The 25675-nt window shown below is 46.8% G+C and overlaps 4 protein-coding genes across 4 annotated transcripts; 1 reads left to right on the plus strand and 3 right to left on the minus strand.

Moving 5' to 3' along the window:
- Window positions 1-29: 29 nt before the first annotated feature.
- On the minus strand, window positions 30-3717 carry LOC146258245 (aldo-keto reductase family 1 member B1). Its single transcript, XM_084672725.1, has 10 exons — window positions 3358-3717; window positions 2867-3037; window positions 2587-2703; window positions 2375-2452; window positions 2064-2180; window positions 1770-1882; window positions 1307-1394; window positions 1051-1134; window positions 593-675; window positions 30-431 (listed from the first exon to the last, which is right to left on the minus strand). Exons 1-10 carry the CDS (start codon window positions 3439-3441, stop codon window positions 398-400), a joined length of 969 nt encoding a protein of 322 aa, XP_084528851.1. The 5' UTR covers window positions 3442-3717; the 3' UTR covers window positions 30-397.
- Window positions 3718-4250: 533 nt separating this feature from the next.
- tat (tyrosine aminotransferase) lies at window positions 4251-13263 on the minus strand. Its single transcript, XM_084671333.1, has 12 exons — window positions 13166-13263; window positions 12120-12423; window positions 11752-11856; window positions 11304-11371; window positions 10973-11131; window positions 10552-10690; window positions 10396-10448; window positions 6400-6552; window positions 5967-6095; window positions 5664-5747; window positions 5427-5525; window positions 4251-5135 (listed from the first exon to the last, which is right to left on the minus strand). The coding sequence occupies exons 2-12, from the start codon at window positions 12388-12390 to the stop codon at window positions 4995-4997; spliced, it is 1401 nt and encodes a 466-aa protein (XP_084527459.1). The 5' UTR covers window positions 12391-12423; window positions 13166-13263; the 3' UTR covers window positions 4251-4994.
- Window positions 13264-13864: 601 nt separating this feature from the next.
- Window positions 13865-23763, minus strand: LOC146258247 (uncharacterized). Its single transcript, XM_084671336.1, has 9 exons — window positions 23376-23763; window positions 22951-23174; window positions 22133-22231; window positions 21814-21915; window positions 21102-21215; window positions 20879-20987; window positions 19658-19726; window positions 18710-19285; window positions 13865-18409 (listed from the first exon to the last, which is right to left on the minus strand). Exons 1-9 carry the CDS (start codon window positions 23626-23628, stop codon window positions 17601-17603), a joined length of 2355 nt encoding a protein of 784 aa, XP_084527462.1. The 5' UTR covers window positions 23629-23763; the 3' UTR covers window positions 13865-17600.
- Window positions 23764-23814: 51 nt separating this feature from the next.
- Window positions 23815-25404, plus strand: pdf (peptide deformylase, mitochondrial). Its single transcript, XM_084671334.1, has 3 exons — window positions 23815-23947; window positions 24238-24877; window positions 25078-25404. The coding sequence occupies exons 2-3, from the start codon at window positions 24283-24285 to the stop codon at window positions 25233-25235; spliced, it is 753 nt and encodes a 250-aa protein (XP_084527460.1). The 5' UTR covers window positions 23815-23947; window positions 24238-24282; the 3' UTR covers window positions 25236-25404.
- Window positions 25405-25675: the final 271 nt, after the last annotated feature.

Here is a 25675-nt window from a genome sequence, read left to right on the forward strand (position 1 = left end):
AAATGTCAATCAAATACTCAAACAGCTGGTCATAATAATCAGTGATATCACAAGTTTATTTTTCATAGTTCATTTTCTTAAAAACAACTTTACATTTGTGAAACAACACATTTGACTAATAACATGCAACTACTAAATCACAGACCCTTCCATAGTGTCAACTCACTCTTCCCTCTCACCACTAGAAGCAGACAGACAAAAACACCGCATCTCTCTCACTTCACATTGGGACTCACTGACGTGGTTTCAGATAAACGCAAACAAACAGTTAGGCATGTCGCTATAGCACCAGTGAGTTAGATAATCCTGTTATTTCCCCTTGGACTCATGGTTTCCTAGGGTCCTGTCCCCTGGTCTCCTGGTCCAGGTCTTCTGTGCTTGCTCTCTGAGGCTCTAGTCATTCAAAGGGGTAGTATGGATGAGACTTCAGGCTGAAGAGCAACAAAAAAAAAGAAAAATAAAGACGGTTAGACTGCTGTGGTGCTACAGCAAACATCACTACACAGCGGAATAACGGTCAGCTTTCTTCAGGATCAGCAGTAAAACATGCTATTGTTTGGTTGGTGCCTGTAAATGTGAAAAGCTGTCTTACGAGTCAATGACACAGGCCTTCCAGCCTCGGTCCAGCCCCCTCAGTGATGTCATGTCCTCCTGGCTCAGAGACCAACCAAAAATCTGCAAATAAACATTCAAGTTGACCTCACTCTTCAATACAAGATGGAACCACAGTGTCATCGATCGACAGTACAGGATCCCAGACTTTTTTATTTTCTTTAGCTAGTGAGAACAATGCAATGTTTATAAACACTTCAATGTATGCAATAAATATTAATTGATCAAAAGGCTGTTAAAGTAGTTATGGAACTGGAGTGTAAAGTTTGAACTGTTGTGAGCTCTGATATGTGTTGAGCAATACACTGTCATAGAGCAGATAAGGAAATTGTCAAAAAATACTGAGGGAGTGGCTGAGAAAATAGAAAAGAGTGAGATAAAGAGAGATAAAGAGCTTGAGCGAGAGAGGTAGAGAGAGATAGGGAGAGAGTGTTAAACCTTGGTGTTTTCCAGCAGGTGGTTGGGTTTAATACTCTTGGGAATGACTGCAATACCTTGCTGTACCTGGTACCTCAGCAGCACCTGAGACAAATACACTCCTTAATTAAATACAGGCCTTAGGCACAGAACACACATGACAAATGCAAAACACATATTTACTCCTTGGAAGCACATGTGACACATACACACAGATATGCGTACGTACAAAAATGCACATTGCAGCACACTGTGGTGCCTTTCAGGAAGCACTGACCTGAGCCGGGGTTCGTCTGTGTGCCTTTGCAATCTCACCCACCACAGGATCTTCTAGAAGCTTCTGGGGGTCTGTAGCTCCACGATGACTGGGAAGGAGACAGGCAAGCAGGCAGGCAGACGGGAAGACAGACAGGTAGGCGGACGGGAAGACAGACAGGCAGACGGGAAGACAGACAGACAGGCAGACAGACGGGAAGACAGACAGGTAGGCAGACGGGAAGACAGATGGGAAGACAGACAGACAGGCAGACGGGAAGACAGACAGGCAGACGGGAAGACAGACGGGAAGACAGACAGGCAGGCAGGCAGACGGAAAGACAGACAGGCAGACGGGAAGACAGACAGACAGACCAACAGGTAGGCAGACGGGAAGACAAGATGCAAGCAGGCAGGCAAAATATGATCTTGTCTACAAGCTATCTCAACAGATCTGGATATAATAGGAATGCCGCAGGACTCACAGCTCTTTGGCTCTGCCAGGGGATCCAAACGGACTGTAGGCCGTAAGGGCGATGTTCCTGGACTTACAGAAGTCCACCAGGTCAGACTGGACCAGGTAGGGGTGTAGCTCCACCTAGAGGACAGGGACGGTGGAACATGACTCTCCAAGGTTAAAGCCTTGCTCAGACCTCACTGGCTTGAAGGGAAATGAATAGAAGGAGAGGATTGCCACGATGACCTTTAAAGCTCTCTGGGTTCGAGGAAGAGAGCTCGTTGCTAGTTTTAATTTAGGGGATGTAAAGTCGGTTCAGCACCTGGTTGACTGCTGGGGGGATCTTGGTCAAATCAAGTAACCTCTCCAGCTGGAGGATATTGAAGTTGGACACGCCGATGCTCTTCACCTTGCCCGAGGACTTCAAAGCCTCCATTCCCTAGAAGATGCAACACACGGTCACGTGAAACATCTCCTGACACCAAACGCTGAATGCTCTCATTGCATGTTGCGTGTTGTGTTGGAGAAAGAAAGAGAGAGAGAGAGAGAGAGAGAGAGAGAGAGAGAGAGAGAAAGAGAGAGAGAGAAAGAGAGAGAGAGAGAGAGAGAGAGAGAGAACAGCATTGTCCTGACCCTCCAAACATCCACATAGTCAACATCACTGCTCAGAATCTGGCCATCCTTCATGGGATACAGCTCATCACCTACTTTCTGGTGGAGACAGAGAAAAAACAATGACCGAATGATGATGCCACAGTTTGGAACAGAACTAACCTGTCTGCCTTGAAGCTGGTTCCTACTGGTTCTAACTGGTTCCTCTGGATCCCCTCTCTTGCTTAACTCACCTGGATGCCTACAGGGAAGTGCATCAGGTAGAGGTCCAGCTGCTCCAGCTGCAGGTCGCTCAGTGATTGGTTCAGGCAGACGGGGATGTCCTCGGGGGCGTGGTGAGTGGACCACAGCTACATGACCAGGGAACAAAAGGATCTAAGGATGGGTCTCCATGGACACTGGAACTCAGTGAGTTTCAGGGAAAGGAATGAGATGCCCTTCAGCAAAGAGGAGTTCTTTCCACTCCCGAACTTGGAGAAGTAAATGTCGGTGTCGTCGTGGTCCCTGTCTCACCTTGCTGACGATGTACACGTCTTGACGGCGAATGACCCCCTGTTGCATCTTGGCACGAAGCGCTCTGCCGATCTCCACCTCGTTCCTGTACATGTAGGCCGTGTCAATGTGGCGGTAGCCTGCGGCAATGGCTGCCTCTACAGCTCCCTGGAACACTGCAGAACTGCTGGTCTGAAACCCACAGTGGTGGCAGACAGGGCAGGGGAAAGGGAAGGACTGTCTGCATCAGATGAATCACAGACCAAAGCATAGCGGAGTACACTTTCTCCGGATTATCGCAGGTGTTGTTTACTTTGTACACGCGTGGTGTTTGGGTTCCTTTACACCAAAGCAATAGACAAAACAATGGAACCGCCAAACCCTTTTGTGGTTCATGCTTGTTTCGAAGTTGGTGCAAAACTGTCTGAGAGAGAGACAGAAAGAGGAAAGGAGTGATGGATGAATGGAAAGGAAAGCAGCAATAGGGGGATTAAAAGAGACAGAGTGAGTACCTTCCATGTTCCTAGACCCAAGAGGGGCATGCGCGTGCTGTCATTGAGTTCTATCGTCGTGACAACACCGGTGTCTTCCTCCATTATGTGTGTTTACTTAGCCAGGGTAGAAAGAGAAACTTCCACACTTCACAAACACAGTCACCCGGACCCGAAATGTCCTCGTCCTTTTCCCTTAGTCAGCATGCTCTCTGGTTTCCCTTTTACAACATACACTCCCTTTATCACTGTCAATCTCTCTCCCTCTCTCTCTCTCTCTCTGTCTCTCTCTCTCTCTCTCTCTCCACTCCTCTATCACTCTCCGTCCCTCTTCCTTCCTTCCTTCCTTCCTTCCTTTCTCTCTCTCTTTATCCCTCCTTCTACGCGATTCTCCTTATTTTTCTCACCCACCCTCTTTCTTGGTTAATCATTTACCATTATGGAGTTCTGTCCTCTGTTGTGTATTTACACATACACAGTAACTCAGGGCTCTCGTAAAAAGACAATGTGTTGAAAGGTCACCTTCTTCAAGGTTGAAATAGACACACACACATACACCAACAAGGTTTTGGGACATGCTGAAAAGTCAGTAACATTCAGACAGTACTGTTCTTAGTACTGTTCGTTGTCAGATGGCTGAGCAGTGAGGGAGTCGGGCTAGTAATCAGAAAGTTGCGGGATCGATTCCCCGCCGTGCCAAATGACAGTGTGTCCTTGGGCAAGGCACTTCACCCTACTTCCCCTCGGGGGGAATGTCCCTGTACTTACTGTAAGTTGCTCTGGATAAGAGCGTCTGCTAAATGAAATGTAGTAGTAACTGCAAATCCGTTACACAGACACTGCACTGCAGACTGTTACCAGAAGATGGCAGTACACACACACATCTTAACCATTGAATGACAAACACGTTGAGCTTTTGTCAAAGCTTTTAATTTGGTTTAAATAAGTGTTTTACATGACAGTAAAAAAAAAAGATGATACACATTAAGATTAAAAAGTAGATATACAATGTACATATATATTAAAAATGGAAAGGGTGGTCTAAGTGGTTGAGCATGCATTCTAACAGAGTTCTAACTCTACACATGCAGGAAAGAGTAACTATACATTTGATAAACACAATGTAGATGGTTCTTACTATACTGTTATTCTCTATTTCCTAGATGAGTTCAACCCAACCCTTTGTCTAATCATGGTTACACAATAATAAAAAAAAAAAACATGTCCCTTCTTAAAAGTAACCATAAGATGGCCATATAAAATATATAAATATCTGGTTAACTCAAGCGGTTCCTAACGGTCATAGACCGCTTCATGGCATCTCTACAAACTCTCTTTCCACTGTGCAACATCATATGTTGACCATGTTTTCCTCCCTTCCTCCTCCTCCTTTCATCCTGGTCTCCTTTTCCTCTCATTCTGTTGCTTATTGTATCTTTTCCTCTCTGTGTCAGGGCTCAGGGTTGAAGTAGCCTGTAGAAACTGATCCAGGCACAGTCCACCCTCTCCTCCCCATCTAGATCCTGGGTCAGTGTCTGGAGGCCACTTCACCCCTGCCTCTAAGAGACCCATTCTCTCGAGTTTTGCCCTTCTCCCTCTTTTTCTTTCCTCCCTCTTTTTCTCTACTCTGTTTTTCATCTACTCCCCTCCCCCCTCTCTCATTGGTCAAGCTCGTTGCTGTCTTGGCTGCTGGGCCGGTAGTGGCGCTGGCAGAATTCTCTGATCCGAGCACATGCCTCCACCATCATCTCTTCTGGTACCGTGACCACAATGCGGAAGTAGTTAGGGTACTCAAACGCCTAGAAGAGGAAGGAAGGGAGGGAGGGAGGGAGGGAGGGAGGGAGGGAGGGAGGGAGGGAGGGAGGGAGGGAGGGAGGGAGGGAGGGAGGGAGGGAGGGAGGGAGGGAGGGAGGGAGGGAGGGAGGGAGGGAGGGAGGGAGGGAGGGAGGGAGGGAGGGAGGGAGGGAGGGAGGGAGGGAGGGAGGGAGGGAATAGATGGACAAACTTAATGAGGGACGGGCGAATGAATGAGTAAATGAACAAATTGATTGATGGATGAAAATAATAAATGCATCATTCATGTTCCTCACCGATGCTGGTAGACAGAACACAGACTGCTCGGTCACCAGAGATTCTGTGAAGTCCACATCATTCTGAAACCCCGGGAAATGCTCCATGTCGATTCCCACCTACAAACACACCCACAAGCAAACACAAACACACCCACAAGCGCACACAAACACGACGGTGAGAGACATCCACCGTGCCTGTCTAAATATGAATCAATCGATAATCTGTTGAGACTGTGGTATGACAGTTCAGCTCACCATGAGGTACATGGCTCCAGAGGGCATGATGGGAGTCAGACCTGGCACTGTGCTGAGCTCAGAGAAACACAGCTCAGAGTTGGACTGAGAAGAGAAAAAACACAGATACACATCAGCAAGTCATTACTCCACCGCACACAGACCCTCTCATTCCAACACAACCCTTTTTTTTCTAAAGTCTAAATATGCACAAAATCATTCGTCTCGAGGCTCAAACGCCTTGTCGACTGCGACAGCGTGCAAGGATGGCCCAGTCCTTTGCTAACGCCCCCTGGAGCTGCACTGGGAGTGGTAGAACCTCACCTTGAGGAAGCTGATGGTTCTGTGATAGAAGGACTTGGGGGTGTTGTTGAGGATGCTCTCTAGCGCCCCCTGGACGATGGTGCAGGCACCCAGGATCCTCTGGCTGAGCTTGACGAGACCCTGGCGAATCTGGAAAGGGGAGCAGGGAAGGAGGAGCAGAGGAGTGGGTCAGAGGAGGTGGATATATAAGTTATATTGAAGTTATATAGGAGATATGTAAATAACAGTAGTTGGAGGTTATGTAAATACCATTACTTTGTGTTTAAACATTTAGTCTGAGGTATCCGATTTGTATAACATCGGTCCAAAGAATTATATTTGATCACCAAACATGCTTCAGTCGATGTTAATATTCAGCATGAACATGATTTACTGGGGATTATTAAATCCCATGTCTGTGATCTGGTCCAGTGGAGTTGCGTAACACAGGTACCTCCGATCCAAAGATGTTGTTCCTGTCGTGGATGAGGATCCAGCCCAGACGCCACCCAGGGACGAGCCAGCGCTTAGCCAGGCCGCCGCACGCCAGCACAGGGACGTCGCTGCTCAGGGACGCCAACGAGTGGGAGGGGCATCCGGGGAACACCTGGGGGAGGGGGAGGGGGAGGTACCAACCCTCGATAAGACACGACATGTAGACTCATATGGACAAACAACAAGACACATCAGAGTCCATCACTTCATGAGATGGTCGTATGAGATGGTTGGTTTTTGCAGATGTTTTTTGTGGAAAAGATAAGAAACCCAGAGATGAACCATAGGGTTTTGACTGGGGGAAATGATCTGATCTGAACATTAATCAAGAAGGCTTTCATTACGATGCTGCATTTGAGATCTGATGCTGTTTTTGTTGGACTGCATTGTTCCACTGTAGGCTACTATTGCAGTGAAATGGATCGATCGATCTATCACTTTATTTATAAAGCACAATTAAACACAACTTCTGTTGACCATGTGCTATACAGAGTGCTAAATAGGACCACAACATAAGACACAGACAAACAGAATAACCGCATCAACACTCAGTTTTTATGAGACAAATCAAATAAAAAGGTCTTTAACCTCACTTTAAAAATGGACAAGGAAGGAGCTGTTCTAACTTCCAGAGGAAGATTATTCTAAAGTCTTGGAGCAGCAATAGAGAATGCTCTATCTCCTACAGTCTGAAGTCTCAATCTAGGAACTATTAAGAGGCCTCAGTCCGCAGATCTCAAAGCTCTTGTAGGTTGGTGGACTTTCAGCAGGTCAGAAAGGTAAGACGGAGCTGACCCATTTATTGATTTGACGAAAAGCAAGATTTTAAAATTAATTGTGTGGCACACCGGCAGCCAATGAAGTTTCTGAAGGGCAGGAGTTATATGTTCCCGTTTTCGAGTTCCTGTCAGAACTCTGGCAGCAGCATTTTGGACTACCTGAAGCGGTTAATGGACTGATCCCCAAATACAGCGAGTTACAATAATCCAGCCTTGAAGTGATAAAACCATGTATAACTTTTTCAAAATTAGTGAAAGAAAGGAAAGACTTAATTTTAAGGTTCGGAGTTGGTAAAAGCTTGCCTTCACAACTTGGTTCACCTGTCTATCAAGCTTTAGCGCACTATCCAATACCACACCCAAGTTTTTAACATATGGTTTAACATAGGATGCCAAAATGCCAAGATCTACTTATGTTGTATTATGCACACTGGAAGATGTAAACACCATAACCTCGGTCTAACTCTCATTTAAACTAAAAAATTCAAAGACATCCATGCTTTCACGTCCTCAAGACAGGCAGTCATCTGTTCTAACCTATTTTTTTGTTGAAGAGGAAAATATAGTTGAGTGTCATCTGCATAACAATGATAATTTAATTCATATTTTCTAAAAATAGTGCCAAAGGGCAGCATACAAAAAGAAAACACCTAGGTGCCAGAATGGAGCATTGAAGAATCCCACGCGTTAGCTGTACATAGGAGGATTGATGGTTACCAACGTTAACTGAAAAGCTCCTATTTGTCAAGTAGGACTGGAACCAATGTAGGACTGAACCTCTGATGCCCACTATGTGATCTAGGGGGGACAGCAGGACATTATGGTCGACCGTGTCAAATGCAGCACTTTGGTCCAAAAGTACCAGTGCTACTGAGTCTCCAGAGTCAGGGGCCAAGAATATGTCATTCAGCACTTTAACAAGAGCCGTTTCAGTAAAGTGATATTTTCTAAAGCCAGATTGTAATATATCATTTTTTTTTTTGTCGATTAAAAATGTCTGAAGCTGACATAGTAGTACTTTATCTAAGATGTTGGTTAAAAAAGAAAGATTAGAAATAGATAGGTTGTTATTGTTGCACTGTATTTCGTAAAATACAAGGTTTCTTAGCAATAAATACTGAAATACTATGCACTTCTGGCAACATGCAGTATTTGTATGTCGCTGGATGGAGGCATATGTAACACAATGGTAAATTACTAATTGGAAACATTTGTAGACGGAAGTCTTTTGAGATGCAACAGAAAAAGAAAAGAGAAAAATTAAAAACGTCCCACAAAACCTAGAGTACCCAAGAAAAACAGGAATAAATAAGAGAGAATGTTGTAAGTGAAGAAAAAGAAAAAAAGCTTTGAGCATCTGGAAGAGAGAGAAAAGGGGGAAAGGGGGAGGAGAGAGAGAGAGAGAGGGAGAGAGAGAGAGGGAGAGAGAGAGAGGGAGAGAGAGATAGAGAGAGAGAGAGAGAGAGAGAGAGAGAGAAAGAGAGAGAGAGAGAGAGAGAGAGAGAGAGAGAGAGAGAGAGAGAGAGAGAGAAAACAGGAGAGGCAGCCAACAGAGGAGAGAGCGGGAACAGTAACTACAGTAAGATGGCTTTCATTAAAGCTCTTCACGTCGGTTGGGGGGAAACACCCCACCTCTGATTGGCTGGTGGGGAATGACTGACAGTTCAGGAGGGACATGTGTAGATACAGCCTCAAAGCTCTCTCACACGCATAGCAACTTGGCTCTGCTTGGCCTCAGCTTGCGTGACACGTGTGGTTGCAATGTTTTTCGAACTTTCCTCAAAGAGAGGGAGAGAAAGGGGGAGGCATACTGTAAGGAAAGAGTCTGTTGTTTTCCAGACTATCCCAGAGACACAACCCTGGGCCACAGACATCTTGCCTCCACACACTCCAGAAACAGCACCCCCACTGCAGGAAACATGTGGTTAAAAAGACTCCCACCCCCTCACCCCCCCTCCCTGGCGCTACACCCTCACATCTGCATTAACCACTAACATGTGTGTTCAAAACTGCCGAGTCATTCTGGTGTGTTCATATTACACAGGGGGGTAGGCATACAGGGCGCCTCAGCGCCCCTAATGACCCACCCAGCTCCACTCACTGCGGCTATCTCCATCTGCACTCATCACAAGGCAAAACACTCCTGACGGAAACGCTGCCTTTATCCTGTACAAAACGCTCCTTCACCTTGTGCAAAACACCCCTTTATTCAGAACGAATCTTCCCCTCACCCTGTTACAAAACATCCCATCACCCTGTTACGAAACACCCCATCACCCTACACAAAACCGCCCATAACCCTATACAAAACATCCCATCACCCTGTTTGTTCATAATGATATCTTCCCTATGGATTGGATTCCACAGACAATGAAGAGAAGAAGATTGCGCCTACTATGCAACTGCTCTGTTACATTGGAGTTTACGGCCAGGACAAAGGGGCCAATGAGTCTAAATTTGCATGGGCTCTGCACAGGTGCTCATTGTATCATGTTGATGCTGTATTGTACCGGGGGGTGGCTCTCACCTCTCTCACCTCATCCTCCACTTGCCCTGGCTGACCCCGGTGCTGTGACCCCACCTCCCCCCCCCCGCCCCCTCCCCCCCCCCATTCAGAGCCGTGCCACCCTTAATCCTCCCAGTGCTGATGCGGTCGTGTCGGGACCGAGCCCTGGACACGTACGCCAGCCCTGAGCCGGGGATAGAGAACCTCCCCATCCATCAGTCAGACGCTGCAGGGCAAAAAGAATGTGCCTCGTTGGTGTTACCGGAGAGGCCAGCCAGCGCTCGCCCACCCGGGCGGGCTGCCCCGCTGCTCGGCAGTGACGGGATTCTATTGACCCCAGAACCCTGCTTCTCCCACCAGCCTCTACTTAACCAACTCTACTGCTCACTATGTTCATTAACGTTGGGTCTTTATTATTATTGTTTTCTTTCATGGATGTATATGCACTTTGAGATGGCATTACCCGCAAACCCCATATCCTGCCTATAATTCCACAAGTCAAAGTCTTAACCTGTTGACCATCAGCTACTTCAGGTGCGCTTGATTTGACCTTCTTAGGACACGCGGACAGTTCCGTCTGTGCTACCACTCGGCCAGCAGGACAGATAAATCGAAGGCATCGAATGTGGAGGAGCGTCCTGTTTGGTTGTGTGCATGAGGGTGAACTCACCATATCCCCATAGATCTCGTCAGCCAGGATTGGGATTCTATGTCTGGAGGCCACTAGGAAGAGGAAGGAATAGCACGCTCAGTTAGCCTAAAGTATTACAGCTGTGTGACCTCAGGTCACAACCTGAAACAACCAGGACCAGGACGAGAGGCTCACCTGAGAGGATGCACTGCAGGTGCTCCTTGCTGTAGACAGACCCACAGGGGTTGGAGGGGTTATTGACGATGACGCAGGCTGTCCTATCATCCACCAGGCTCTCTAGGTGCTGCAGATCAATCTCCCAAGACTTCTTTGGCTGCCAAGACACAGACACACACCGTGCTCAGGACAGACGCACCACAGCCCGCTCTCCTGCCTGCATGTGCGTGCGCGTGTGTGGACGGCGTGAAACCGGTTCCGACTGGGTTTTACCTGCAACGGGTGTGTTGTGACGTTGAAGCACCGCCACTACGAGCAGACCCCCAGCTCTCACCATGAACCTTAGCCCCTTAACTCACCCTGCGGAGGGGCCCTTCTCTTCCTCCGCCTAGCCCCACCTGCCCTCCCTTCGTCCCCTCCTGCCCCCAAAGCTCCTCACCAGCAGGTTGTACAGCTTGACCTGAATGCCCAGGGACACAGCCAGAGTCTTGTAGAGAGAGAACCCGGGGCAGGGGACAAGGATGTTGTTGCCTGGGTTACACAGGACACTGATGGCCAGATCTATAGCCTGGCTGCAGCCACTGGTCAGGATCACATCCTACATGGGAGGGGAGTTGGGGTAAGAGAACAGGGGGAGGATGAGGGATTATCCTCTTTCACTGGCTGTGAATCGCTACTGAAAGACTGAGTGTGGGGAAAGACAGAGAATAGTAAGGCTCAAAAAAAGAGATGAAACGGACAGAAATGAGGCAGAGGAAGGCCTGTTGTACCTTAGCCTCCAGAGGAGCCTGGGGACAGCTGTAGAAGTTAGCCACTGCCTCTCTGCTCCTCTGGTAACCTGCCACAACATCAGAAGTTAGTATCACTCACACTTCTGGAGATGAGCACCACATCAAACACACCCGGGGGAGGGAGAGGAAGACGTAGGGGGTGAGGGAGATGGAGGGAGAAGGAAAAGCAAGACAGCTCGTTTCCAGTGGATCATCACAAAACCCAGCGGAGCCCTGTCCTCTCAGTCCGCCATCAGAATGACCTGTGTTATGTCTTCCACAATCAAAACCCTCTCAACTCGTCATTCTCCTCCTGTTCACTCCAGGAGAGTCAGTAACAGTCCGGGAAACTCACTTTCTACGGGAGACTGTTTCACACACACCCAACAATCACACCCAAAAGCACACACACACACACACACATTGTAAAGTGCGGCCCCAGTCTTACCAACGGAGGGCGCGTAGCCGTTGAAAGTGTGGGAATCAATGGCGTCCTTCATGGACTGGAGGACAGAATCATCGGTGGGGAGGTTCCCAAACACAGTAGGATCACCTGAGAGAAAGCGAGGGCGGGAGACCGGTCATGAGGGGAGGAGGAAAGAAAGAAGTGATGTGGAGAGGGGAGGAGCTTCCGCAGAGGCGGAAAATAAGTGGAACGAAAGAATGTTCTAGAGGGAGGAGGGGGCGTCTCACTGAGATCCCTGTTACTCGTCCTACACTCAGTTTGCTGCTGGTGTGACAGAGCAGCAGTAAATAAGTCACCACTAGTGCTGATAATAACAATGAACGAATGAATACAACTTTGAGATGGTTTACCTATGGAGAGGGCTATCATGGCCTTGTCAGGGTTGGGGGTGAGTTTCATTCCGTCCACGATGGCTCTGATGGGATTCACGGTGTTCAGGGACATCTCCGAGGGCCGGACATCCCATCTCTGCTTCTGGGTCTTAGGCTTGACAGCCCCTTTCACACCGACGTGGTGAGCGCCATGCCCGTTCACTCTTTTACCGTTAACTCCTTTGCCGTTAACTCCCTGACTCGGGAGGCCATTTCCGTTGATCTGGACCACGTAGGGCTTGCTCTCCATGGTACAGCTGCTGCTTGAGACAAATGGACTGTCCTTTAAGACAAAGGACAGGCAAGAATATTCATTAAAGATACATTCATTTAATTGGGATGTATTCAACAAAGCATTATTAGACATTAGTTGTAAAAAAAAAAAAAACATTAAATGTAACATTTCTGTAAAGTTGAATTATTTTAAATTCATTGAAAAAATGAATATCAACGGTTGAATTTTGAAACTTTTTCTCTGCAAGGATCTCAATAGTTGCGATGCTTGTGGTAGAAGTTTGAGATAAAAACAAAACTTGACAATGTACATTGTACATTGATGTCGTACATCCGACGATTTAAAAATTTGCAAACGCATCCTTTGCCAACTTTAGAGTTTTTGAATGTAATCAGTGAGTTATTCTGCAGACATTTTAGCAGCGCGAGAGAGCAATTCAAATCTGGAAGTAATACATTTTCAAATATAATAAACACTGACCAAGAAAATATTACAGTAATACACTTCATATTATCAACAAATTCAAATGACTTAAAATGCATATTCTAGCATGGGATCTTTACTGAAGTGCGCAACTACAGTTTGAAAAAGTAGGTCTCTGCAACCTAAATCTACAATTTACAATAAATTTAAGGACATGGCATTACAATTATATTTTAAAAACATATATATATTGTATAATAAATGTAAATGTATACTTTGGAAAAATAATTCTAAATCGGATTTTAAATGAGTTACAAACGATATTATGGTCCCATAATTTCAATTTACCAAGAGATCTAGTAAATACCTTAAAATGACAATGAGGATCGCACTCCAGAAGCAGCAATTGTAGTGAAATACTGTGAACATGCCCGTCATACCGGCTTTATAGCAAGCGCCCCAAAACTGGGTGTCGAACCCTACCTATATTTTCATTGGTGGAGACATTAGGGTTGCGGCATACACCCCCGTTACATCACTTTCAAAACTGTTAAAGACCTCAAGGTTTGGTCAAACGGCATCATTTAACCCTTTCAGACGAACTCTGACTGAGCAGAGGGGATATCTGCGGGAGCCTTGTTGTCGCTGTGCGTAAACGCTCGTTTGGGACAGGAGCGCATAATCAACCGCGCACTCTGTGGCTGTCTATCAATCCGTTTATTCCGTTATTGTGTTCCCGTGAACAATACGTTTTTTTGTTTGTAAAACACATTTACAAAGAAATAGGCAACAAAGAAACATACACTTACTATAGGAAGACACTGAACATAACCATACAACGTAACTTTAGCTCTTTAATTGCAAATAACCCATTGGTTATGTAATGAAATACAATTAAAGAAATAAATTCTTACTTCCTGTAATAGCTACACCCTCAATACTATTCAGATGTGATGCGATTTGCATTACAGTGTAGTAAAGTTCCCAACATCAGTTTGTTAGCAATTCATAGAGCAGCCAATTTAAGTTTTTGATAACCTACTTTCATGAGGTTTCATGAGAGTGCTTTCATGAGGTTTTTGTTTAATGAAAAACCATCATAATGTTGTGCAAAACCATCATAGTTTTATAATCAAAGTGATATAAATAAATGTCTAACGTCCTAGCAACTCGGCAACTCAAAATTGGACTTTTGCCTTATGTAGCTGACGAACCCACCATCAGGGAAAGCGGTGGAGGCAGGGGTGGAGGCAGGGGTGGAGACAGGGGTGGAGGCAGGGGTGGAGGCAGGGGTGGAGACAGGGGTGGAGGCAGGGGTGAAGGCAGGGGTGGAGACAGGGGTGGAGGCAGGGGTGGTCACTGCAGTGGTACTACGCCCCAATGGATGCAGCACTCCAGGGGCAACAATCTATCAATACATCCCTGGTAGTTGCAAATATGACATCCACTGCTGATGGTGTGGCCTCCCTGTCCTCTGTCCCTGCCCCAGAGAGAGCCAGGCCTGCAGCAAGGAAGAGGGCAGGCAAACTCCTGGACTTAGAAAGGTTAAGGCAGAGAAGGATGAAACTTTTGCAAGGGGAGAGAGACTAGCAGCTGCAAGGAGAGAAACATATCTGTCATAAGGCCCTAAGGAGGAAGGTCCTCTAGCGTGTTTCAGCACGTCAAACGTGCGTTTGATGATGTAGCTCTGCTGGGCATGATGGGCGATGAACAGGGCCTCAACTCATCCTGGTGGGATACATAATGTTGTAGAAATATTACATTTGGTAATGTTATGTTATTTACAATGGGGCCCCATACCAAAATCTGTTTTCATCATCCATCAAAAACCAAACACACCATTATTATTCTGTTGACATACTGCATATGTATAAGTCTTTGATGAATGTTGATAACAGATTTCAAGCTTTTATTGTCAGGTGCACAGAACAGCACAAGGTCAGACTGGGCACTGAAATTCTTGTGACAAGACAACGCAAGCAACCTGGCATAACGTAACACATAAGTGTTAAGAACATAGATTACATCTATGATAAGCTAAAATAATATAATATAAAAATAATAATAAACATCCTAATATACAAAATAGTATGCAATATACAATATACTAGACCTTAAATACACATAATGACCTATACTAACCTTATAGACCTATACTAACAAACAGCACTTGTCAATGAACTCAGACTGTTGGAGTCCACTGAGTGTATTACAAACCTTGGATTTAGATTTAGTATTAAAAACATGTACACCTCCATCTCGTGAATCCAACCATTCCATTTCTTTCTTGGCAGGACCTGGACCAGCAGTGGGATGGTGCACTCGATGACCCTGAAGGCTGGTTATGCGTCCTCATCCTAGAGCATGATCTTTTTCTCCTTCAGAATAACTCCTAAGTGAAGTTGGATTGTAAAAAAAAAAAAAGTATATATAAAGTATCATTCTGAAAATGTGATTTCGTTAAACAAAATCCATCCATCCATCCATCCATATATATTTGACATTGTTTGGTGGCGCAGTGTATAGGAATAAGAAACCAGCCTCATGAGATGGACTTGAGATGAATTTCGAATGTAAGGTGTTTACTTTATCATAGTACTGTTCCATTAAGACTTTCTACTTAAAATGATTTCTAATTATTTGGTTACTTATTCCAACACCTAAGCAGATTGTTACCTATGATATGGCAAGCACAAGTAAAAACAACACTCATATATGCTGTTTGCCAAATCCCACTGGCTTGTGCATCATCCCTGTATGTTCAATAAAATGAGCTATTCAAGGCATGAGCTTCAGTTCAAGGCTGTTCAATGTGTTTTACCAAAGACAAATACAAAGCAATAAACGCCCAATAAACAGACAACATGTTGTCTTTGCTCTGAAAGTGTTCTTAGACAGCAAAGGGATGCCAATAGTAACTTCTGAAAAAGTGCAAGTTACATAACTGATTTTTAACTCCAACGGTGGGGGTGATCATTTTGCAACTCTGCTGCCTGGATTTGGCAGGGTGTAAATAAAGATTGCGAAAAATAAATCAAAAGGGGCTTCTATTCAGGGTTATCCAAATTCACCACAAATGTTTAATTAACTGATAATAAAAAAATAACCAAACAAAGCAACGTAAACAAACCAAAAAGTCACAATTAAAAATAATAACTAGTTATACATCATTATGAAGCAGGGACAAGTACACACCTTTTTGTTTTACAAAACAGATATTCAACAGAATTCACAAGTTCTGTTCACAAATCAATTGCTAGGCTGTTATGCATTGTAAACACAGGCAGTGACTTCATAGCTCCATATAGATGCTGATTGGCCTCCATCCTGGTGACGCTCATCACAAGCTATGAGCAGTGATGACTTGATGCAATAACACACTGATCAAAGAGTCACTTTGTCCTGTGTCGGTATTGACCAAAAGTACATGACCTCACAATAAATAAATAGTGGAAAAACGGAGGTGGTGAAGCCTTTTCACAGAATCCTCCCCACCACCTTTGGACCTGTCCTCCAGCCTCGGACCATGTGGTCCTGGACACTGTGTGTTGACCAGACCACTTGGGGGCTATTCCAGAAGGCAGGTTGTACACGGGTAAGTTAACTCTCCAGCGGACACACAATGTTGCAGCAACTTACTGGCAATGTTGCTGCAACGCTGGGTGTCAGCTGGGGAGTTAAGTTACCCGGGTATGTCGCATAACCTGCTTTCTGGACTACCCCCCTGGACCCTTCGGCCCTGTGTTGACCAGACCACCTGGACCCTTCGGCCCTGTGTTGACCAGACCACCTGGACCCTTCGGCCCTGTGTTGACCAGACCACCTGGACCCTTCGGCCCTGTGTTGACCCACCACAGTCCTCCTCCCACCTCTTACAACACTTTCATCCCAAACAAAAAACAATAACATCCCTTATCACATTCATACAGCTTTGGAAACTAATGGAGACCACTGCACCTTCTTCTTTAATTTAAAAAAAAAAGTTGAGAAGGAACAGAAGGGGAACATTTGCAGTGGCCTCTTAAATTTAACCTTTCTGTTCCTCCTTTACTCAAAATTGTCCTTCTCAACTAAAAAAAAAAAGTTTTTCCAGAGTTGGTTTATCATAATGTGTTTGTTCAATAGCCACACGGTTATGTCCTAAACCCCTCAACGCTAATAAACAGTGCAACACTAAAGATATAGTGATTCCTCCCACAGTGGGCAAAGTCTTGGATGAACTGTGGAACACCTCTGGCCTTCTACACCCATGTCCTCAAGCTACCTTCAGACAGTGGAAATCTACTGCATGGACCACTCTGCCCTCTGGGTCAACATGTGCACAGTGAAGGGGTCATGTGTGTGTGTGTGTGTGTGCGTGTGTGTGCGTGTGTGTGCGTGTGGAGAGGGGGTCAGAGGGGAACCCTCATGACGCCACCACAGATCTCTCAATGCAATCCCCTTCCCCTGAGGTCGTCATCCGTGATTGGTCAAATTATGGATAGGCAGGCAGTGATTGGTCACCAAAGTCTGGGTTCATGTCAGTAACTGCTGTCATACGTGACCTAGACCTAATGCCTGAGCAAAGACATTGTACGGTACACAAAAGCTCTCACACACACTTAAGTAAATATGTAAAAAGTGCAGTTGGACTGTGTGTCATTGCATTCAGGTTAAAGTGTGCAAACTGTAGATACTGTGCAGTCCTCCTGACCCCAGTTGAAGTGGAAACCTGTACACTTATCCTCGGTCCTGACCAGTATGATCTGTCCAGTGGACAGACGATTTCAACGACCAGCTCCATCCTAACACATCTTCTCCCATCACGCTGTACCGTGATGTGACATCTTCCTGTGCGGCCTATAGCTCGGATCTGAACTCGGGCAGTCCACATCCTCATCAGACTCACAGCTGGAATACAGTGTGTTGACGTCCAAATCGTAGCACTCATCTTCTTCCTCCTCGGTCCCACACTGCAGGGTCCCACTGGTCAACTGCTGTGGGGGGAGTCTGGTCAGCAGCACCCGGGGCTGGAGGACCCTGGACCGGAGAGGTAAGGCCTGGGTACCAGCACACAGCCAGGGGCCGGCCCGGAGGCTGCCCTGGGGGCCGGGGGTCTGGCTGTTCCCATAGATGATGAGCGGGAGTTGAGGAAGATGCTGAGCAGGGGTGTGGTGTGCACCCCCAGGGCCTGGTCTGGAGGTGGAGGGTTGGGGCAGCAGGACAGCCAGCGGGAGAAGGGTGTCCAGGCGGTGAAGTCTCACGACCAGCCGCCTCATTAGAGGGGGACAAGAGCTTGTCTCCTGACAAGTGGACCTCGTTGATTGAAGGAGGGAAGGGGTTTGTTCGTTTCTATAGGAGGGCTGGGGTGGAGTTACGTGGCGTGGGCGGCGCAGGATGTAATCTCGGAAGCCCATTGGGTGAGTACGAAAGGCCACTCCCCCAGCTCCTCCGGAATGTTGCCTGTCCTTGGTTGGGATATGTGGGTTGACAGTGGTCTTTCCATCAGGTGGGGTGAGAGACTGGGGGAGGAGGGAGGGAGTGATGTCCTGGGAGGATGAGGTAGAGGGGGTGTCTCCTTTAAAGGGAATAGACTCTGTGGGAGGAGGTGGGTGGGGAAGGGAGGGACTGGGACTGCTGTGGTGGAGGAGGGGGAGGAGGACAGGGGGGGTGAGGTCCTCAGAGGAGGTGTGGTGGAGGAGGGGGAGGACAGGGGGGGTGAAGTCCTCAGAGGAGGTGTGGTGGAGGAGGGGGAGGACAGGGGGGGCGAGGTCCTGAGAGGAGGTGTGGGGGTGGAGGAGGGGGAGGACGGGGGGGGCGAGGTCCTGAGAGGAGGTATGGTGGAGGAGGGGGAGGACAGGGGGGGTGAGGTCCTCAGAGGAGGTGTGGTGGAGGAGGGGGAGGACGGGGGGGGTGAGGTCCTGAGAGGAGGTGTGGTGGAGGAGGGGGAGGACAGGGGGGGTGAGGTCCTCAGAGGAGGTGCAGCTGTGATGGAGTGTGGTGGGAGAGGCAAGCCCCTCCTCCTCCTCTGAACACTGGTGCAGGATGTTCCTCACCCACCTCTGATGTCTGGAGCACAGCTGTAGGGGCGGGGTGTCCTCGTCTGGAGAGCTGCCCTCCTGGCTGCCCTCGTGCGCTTTCATCTCCTCTCCTGCCTTGTCTCCACTTTGCTCAGTCGTTTTTCCCTCGTCCACGTCACCGCCGTTCAATATCTCCACCCCTCCATCCACTCCTTTTCGATGTCGCTCCTCTGTTCCTCCTCTGCTCTCCTCCTCCTCAAAGAGCAGGGGGCTGTTCTTGTCTGTGTCCGTAAACAACCCGGCCCCCTCTTTCACCCCTTGCGCGCAGCAAGGGGCTACCCATGACCACCTGGCTAGGCCTCCCTCCTCACTGCCCCGCTGCCTACTGTCTCTGAGCCTCGGGGCCGGGGGGCCCACCACCTTATTCAGTCCCCCCTCAGTGGAGGCCTCTGGAGCTCCCCCCGGGGACCTAGGTCTCCCACCACCACCTTCCCCCTGCCCTACCCCCTCCCTCTGGGCACCACCACCACCTTCCCCCTGCCCTACCCCCTCCCTCTGGGCACCACCACCACCTTCCCCCTGCCCTACCCCCTCCCTCTGGGCACCACCACCGCCTTCCCCCTGCCCTACCCCCTCCCTCTGGGCACCACCACCACCTTCCCCCTGCCCTACCCCCTCCCTCTGGGCACCACCACCGCCTTCCCCCTGCCCTACCCCCTTCCCCTGGGCACCACCACCTCCTTCCCCCTGCCCTAGCCCTTCCCTCTGGGCACCACCACCTCCTTCCCCCTGCCCTAGCCCTTCCCTCTGGGCACTACCACCTCCTTCCCCCTGCCCTACCCCCTCCACCTGGGCAGCACCTCCTTCCCCTTGCCCTACTCCCTCCCCCTGGGCAGCACTTCTGGAATCACACCTGGGGGCGGATCGGGCTGAGGAAATGTAAGAAAGAGATTTCATTTGATTAGGCAACTACTTCAGATGAATATATTCTAGTAATATAGATTAAGTAATATAGAATTTATGATAGGACTGGGCGATATGGGTAGCAAAATATCAATATAGATTTCCATTCAATAACGATAATTGAGACGATTGACCACAGATCTATCTAGATCTATCTAGATAGTAGTAGTAGCAAAATAAGTCTCTTTCCCTACTTTTCCCCTTTTCCCACGCTCAGCATAAAGTTTAGGCAGCGTGGTGTGAGAGAAATGTTTGCAGCAAGGGAGCAGGTACCTGGGGTCAAGCTTTTAAAAAACTTGCTTTTTATCAATACCTCCGCGCAAACTCTCACTTTCTGCATGTTCTAACGAGTGATTTTGCTTCAGGTGGTAAAAAAGGTTTGTCGTATTACCAGACTTGGTAGCCACCTGTTTGTTTACTACACAATTTGCACCGAACATTGCGGCGCAAACTCACACTTTCTGCATGTTCCAACGAGTGATTTTGCTTCAGGTGGTAAAAAAGGTTTGTCGTATTACCAGACTTGGTAGCCACCTGTTTGTTTACTAAACAATTTGCACCGAACATTGCCCTGCTCTTTGTCGGATTTCAAAAAGCTAAACTACTTCCAAATAACTGAAGAAGACAAACCCTTTTTACCAATAATTGCTTCATTGGAAGTTGCTCCCTTGCCATGGCTATTGCTGCCACTGTTTTCGGCAATGAGACTAATTTTCCGTGGTTGACATTAGCTACTCCACTCGAGGTGCTCAGTATATTTTAGTGAGCGTAGGCTACCATTTCTCCGGAACTTCTTGCTGCATCGCAGAAGTTAAATGGACTGCGGCTCCTAATTATTCTCTATCGACATTATCAATATTATTGAAAATGAATCAATGTTACGATATCTTTATTGAGGGAAGTCATTACTTCGATAAATCGATAAAAAATGATTGCCCAGTCCTTATTTTTTATATAATACGTAGTTAGTATTAACCTCATTTGTAGACTATTATAGACATGAAGTATCAGAGCGGAAGTTTGTCGGAGGTATATATGCATTTGTACTTTACATAGTTTACGTGATAAATCTGAAATGGAGTCCTGTGTATAGGAGTGTGATGCTGGGCAGGACTCACAGAGCAGTATCTGGTTGAGGGAGGCAGCTATGGAATCAGGCTCACAGACCAGCAGCCTCCTCAGTAGATGCTCCTCGTGGAGCAGCGTGGAACTCTCCTTCTTCAACAGCTGGGAAGATCGACATACACCACGTTCATGAGCAGAACACGTTCATGCATACACTGGCAGTCTCTCGCACACACACACACACACTCACACACACACACACACACACTCACTCACCTGGTCAATGTATGTCTCCCTGGGCAGGACTGTGTCTAGTTGGTGAAGGTAGTGGATGAGGCGGTCCTCTAGTTTCTGAGCATAACTCTCTCCATACTGCTCCTGCATCAGATGCTATAGAACAACAACACAATATAGGAGTTCATGTACACTCAACTGTTAAGGCTCACCATTTTAGCCAAAAGACATAATCAAGCAAAAGCCTCTTTGCTTAATGAGGGCTTCTAGTTAAATAATGAGCCTTTACTCACCTGAATGGATTGTGCTTTAAACAAAATTGCATGAATGCAATAAATGTTGGGACATTTACAGGGGAGCATGTCATTTTGAATATGTTGCTGAAATGCTGTTAGACGACTAGATTTATTATTATGGTCCACTACCATGTTGTTTTAGGTACACAATTCTAGAGGTTATCATGGCAAAGACACCACACTGCTAAAGGATAGGTGTTATAGCACCCTCTACAAGAAAACAAGCAGACAAACACCAACAAAGAGTTTACAAGTGAATCAACCACCCCGTGGCCCTCCTCAGCTAATATGCTATTAAAGACAAAGCATTTCATCAGTCCTTACCACAGTACTGTTTGTGTGTGTGAGTAGATGGAGCAGGCCGTGTGTGTGTGTGCGTGTGTGTGTGTGTGTGTGTGAGAGAGAGAGAGAGAGAGAGAGAGAGAGAGAGAGAGAGAGAGAGAGAGAGAGGAACAGACCTGGATGTAAGCTTGCCTTCGGGTCTGGTCCATGGCGAGGCTCTGGGCCAGGGTCTTGAATTCCTGCTGGTTCTTCCTCATCAGGTACATTTCATGGCGGCTCTGAATGCCAGGAGAGAAGACATGATAGTTGCATTTCACTACGGACACATCTATGAAATGCTGCTGTTTTTAAATTGTAATTTAACCACATAGGTCAATTAATTAATAATACACCATAAGAAGTGCTAGATCAAGTTCAGGATGCACAGCATATTCATACCCTACTGAGGGCAAGTTAAGTGAGTAACTTCCTCAATGATGCTTGCATGTTACTTACACATCCCTGGTACTGAGGAAGTCTAGATGGGAAGAGTTGGATGGTCTTCCTGACAGTGTTTGCTACGCCTTGGTCCTCCCGAAGCATCCACATAATGATCTGGAACAGGAAATGGGAAAAAGAGACTTAATAATAATAATAAGACTTTATTTATATAGCACATTTCATACAAGAATTGCAGCTCAAGGTGCTTTACATCAAATCAATAAAAACAATAATACAAGTGATCAAAGTAATAATTAAAATAGCAAATCTATAAAAACAATATAACTAATAAAAGTAGTAAAATCCTTCTGGGAACAAATTATTTAAATGCTTTGGTAAAAAGGTAGGTTTTAAGCTGTCTTTTAAAAATGTCTAGCGTGTTTGCTTCCCTAATATTTATGGGTAATTTATTCCATAGTTTTGGGGCGTAATTGACAAAGGCTGTATCACCAATCCTCTTATGGCAGCTTCTGGTGACCTCTAATAGGCCTGCATTTGATGATCGCAGTGTTCTAGCTGGTGTGTAGTTTATAAGAGAGTTAGCAATGTAGCTAGGTCCTTGTCCGTGTAGAGCTTTGTATGTGAGGAAAAGGACCTTAAAGTCAATTCTGAAGGTAACAGGGAGCCAGTGTAATGTACCTAGGACAGGACTAATGTGTTCTTTCCTTTTAGTTTTGGTTAATAATCTAGCTGATGAATTTTGAACGAGCTGTAGTCTTTCAGTGGTAAATAACTTAACCACTGAGAGTCAACATTCTCCCTATGTACAGGACAAAGCCTCATCAGAGGCCTGTGTTCGATCAGCGAGCATCTAAACCAGTTTCGTTACATACCATGGTCTTTAGGCCATACATGATCTTCATGTGTTTGATGGGGGCCACCAGGGTAGGCAGTAGCCTGAAGGTGACATCCAGGAGGTCCAGGACCCAGTGAAAGCGGGCCACATCCCGGGCCCTAACAATGCACCAGGCCTGGGCAGCACCTGTCCTCAGCCTCCAGGGCTCCTCCAGGCTTAGAGAACCGAAGTTTTCATCTGGCCACAGGCTGGGGTTCAGACCTAGCACACACACGCGAATACAAACGTTATTTACACTTTTATAAGACTTTTATAAGATATACAACTACTGTGACTACGGTGTGACTAGCAAATACAATGTTATTACCGTTTACTTAGGTGATATTCCATCATGACATAAATAACGAGGTGCAAAATCCAAGTAGTAATTTGCTTTAAAATATAGATAAAACCTGTGCACACCTTCCAATATTTCTATCTTCTGTTGCGCCCAGGCGTATTCAATGATCCACACTGGAAGAGTAGCGATGTCTTGTAAACATTTGATGTCTGGTGTCTTGAGGAGTCCACAGTATCTCTCCATCGGTCTGGCAGTCGTTAATTCTGCCAGTTCAAGCATCATCTGACTGGTCGATATTCGATGGGAAGAAAAAGAGCGGTCATTGGTCCTCACTAGATGATAAAAATGGTGTTGGTGGTGGGCGAAAATGAACATGTACGGGCAAGTTATAGACGCCGTCTCAAACTTTTTTGAAAACGTAGTAATTCTGGTGCAAGGCTGTCAAACGTAACCAAATTAAAAGTCTTCCGGCGCAAAAACTTGTTGTTTCCGTTGACATGAACGCTACAGTCCTGGAGATACTTTTATTGTGAAATTAAGATTGGATATTCAAACTTGACCCGGAAGTGCATCGATGGTATCCTCAAGGAGAACCAAACATGTTTATTTTCTCCCCTCAGAATGTGAGATTATAAAAAGATGACAATGATTCCAAGGTCGGCACTTGTATTTGTATAAAAACACACGTTGCAAGGTAATGGAGCAAAGCAATTCTTGCATGACATTTCAACACGGGGCAGGGTGGCATTCATTGTCAGTTAGTTAGGTCAGATAGCTTAGCTGAGCTCACCATTGAAGCTACAGTAATGAAGTCAATGCTGTGTTTTGTTTTCATGCCGTTTGGATTATACGGGCGCACTGCGCTATCATCCTGTTTATGTTAATACTTCATTCACAGTTTTATAAGAGTTTTGTTGAGATGTTGTTCTTGCTGTTTATAGTATGTATATGGTAGTATATGGTAGTTTTTTCTGCTTGTCATAGGTGGACCACAGCTAAATAAAAAAACGACACCTCCCAGACGCAGCCATGAACAGAGCGCTGTGTTCCGCCCTTCGGCTGTCCAGGGTCGGCAGACTATGCACAACCAGCCCTCCCCTCAGCGGTGGTTTCTCCCACTGGACATGCGCCACTGTCCCCACACCCCCCTCACCCTCACGCTCATACTCCTCCAACATCAAGGTGCGCTCCTACCTCCAGTATATCAAACACAAGCTCAAGCCCCCACCCAGCCCACCCTACCCCCACGTGTGCCAGGTGGGCGACCCCGTGCTGCGATCCCACGCCGCCCCCGTGGACCCGTCGGCGGTGCTGGGGTCGGAGGTGCAGGAAGTGATCGGCGCCATGGTGAAGGTGATGAGGAAGATGCAGTGTGTGGGGATGAGCGCGCCCCAGGTGGGCGTTCCACTGCGGATCCTCGCCCTCGAGTTCCCAGAGAGCATGTTGAAGGACGTGTCGCCAGCCGCAAGGGAGGCGAGGGGCGTGGCTGTGGTCCCGCTCAGGGTCTTCATCAACCCCCAGCTCCGGGTTCTGGATCGACGCACGGTTCTGTTCCAGGAGGCCTGTGAGAGCATCTCGGGGTTCTCCGCCAGGGTTCCGCGCTATCTGGGAGTGGAGGTCTCAGGTAAGATGCAGTCAGGGGGATACCTTGTCGATGTCGTTCTTTTCCATATATCAATCCATAATCAACCATATTAAAAGGATCAAGAAACACACAATCAAGATTAAAGTAGGCTTTAACTTAGTTTGACGTGCTTTAAGGTGTTTCAGCCACAAAGTGAGTTATTGTGTGTGTGTGTGTGTGTGTGTGTGTGTGTTTGTCAGGGCTTAATGAGAAGGCAGAGCCAGTTACATGGCAGGTTAGTGGCTGGCCAGCCAGGATCCTCCAGCATGAGATGGACCATCTTGACGGGGTTCTCTACATTGACCACATGGACCCCAAGACCTTCATCAACATCAAGTGGGAGGAGCACAATGAGTAATGTCAGTGGACTGGTTCCAGGGCTTGGATCATGAGGACTGATGCGTTTCTGGTGCATTTCCAAGACCTGTTCGGAGGAGAGACGTGTTTTGAGGCCGCTCAGAAGCAGACCACAGCAGAGTCCTGGACATGAACACATACCTGACAAGTTGAATAAATCTTCAAATATTTGCTTTTGAATTTATTTGTGGGCTATGTAGCCTAGTATGGCTTTTCTGTAGAACCCAAAGCCTTGTGGTAGATATTAAAATGCCAGGGGTTATATTTTGATGTGTCAACTTTGGCCAGTAGGTGGCATGCTGCACACATTGAATGTGAACGACACACCACTCAGTGAGTGAAGAAACCTCTGGCCAATTTATGTTCACAATAATCCATTTATTTAAACTAGACTACTGTTTCTGATTACAACTATAATGAAAGACACGAAGCCAAATGTGA

This window comes from Hypomesus nipponensis, chromosome 14 (genome assembly GCF_054491055.1).
Source record: "Hypomesus nipponensis isolate SF chromosome 14, ASM5449105v1, whole genome shotgun sequence".
NCBI classification, from domain to species: Eukaryota; Metazoa; Chordata; class Actinopteri; order Osmeriformes; family Osmeridae; genus Hypomesus; species Hypomesus nipponensis.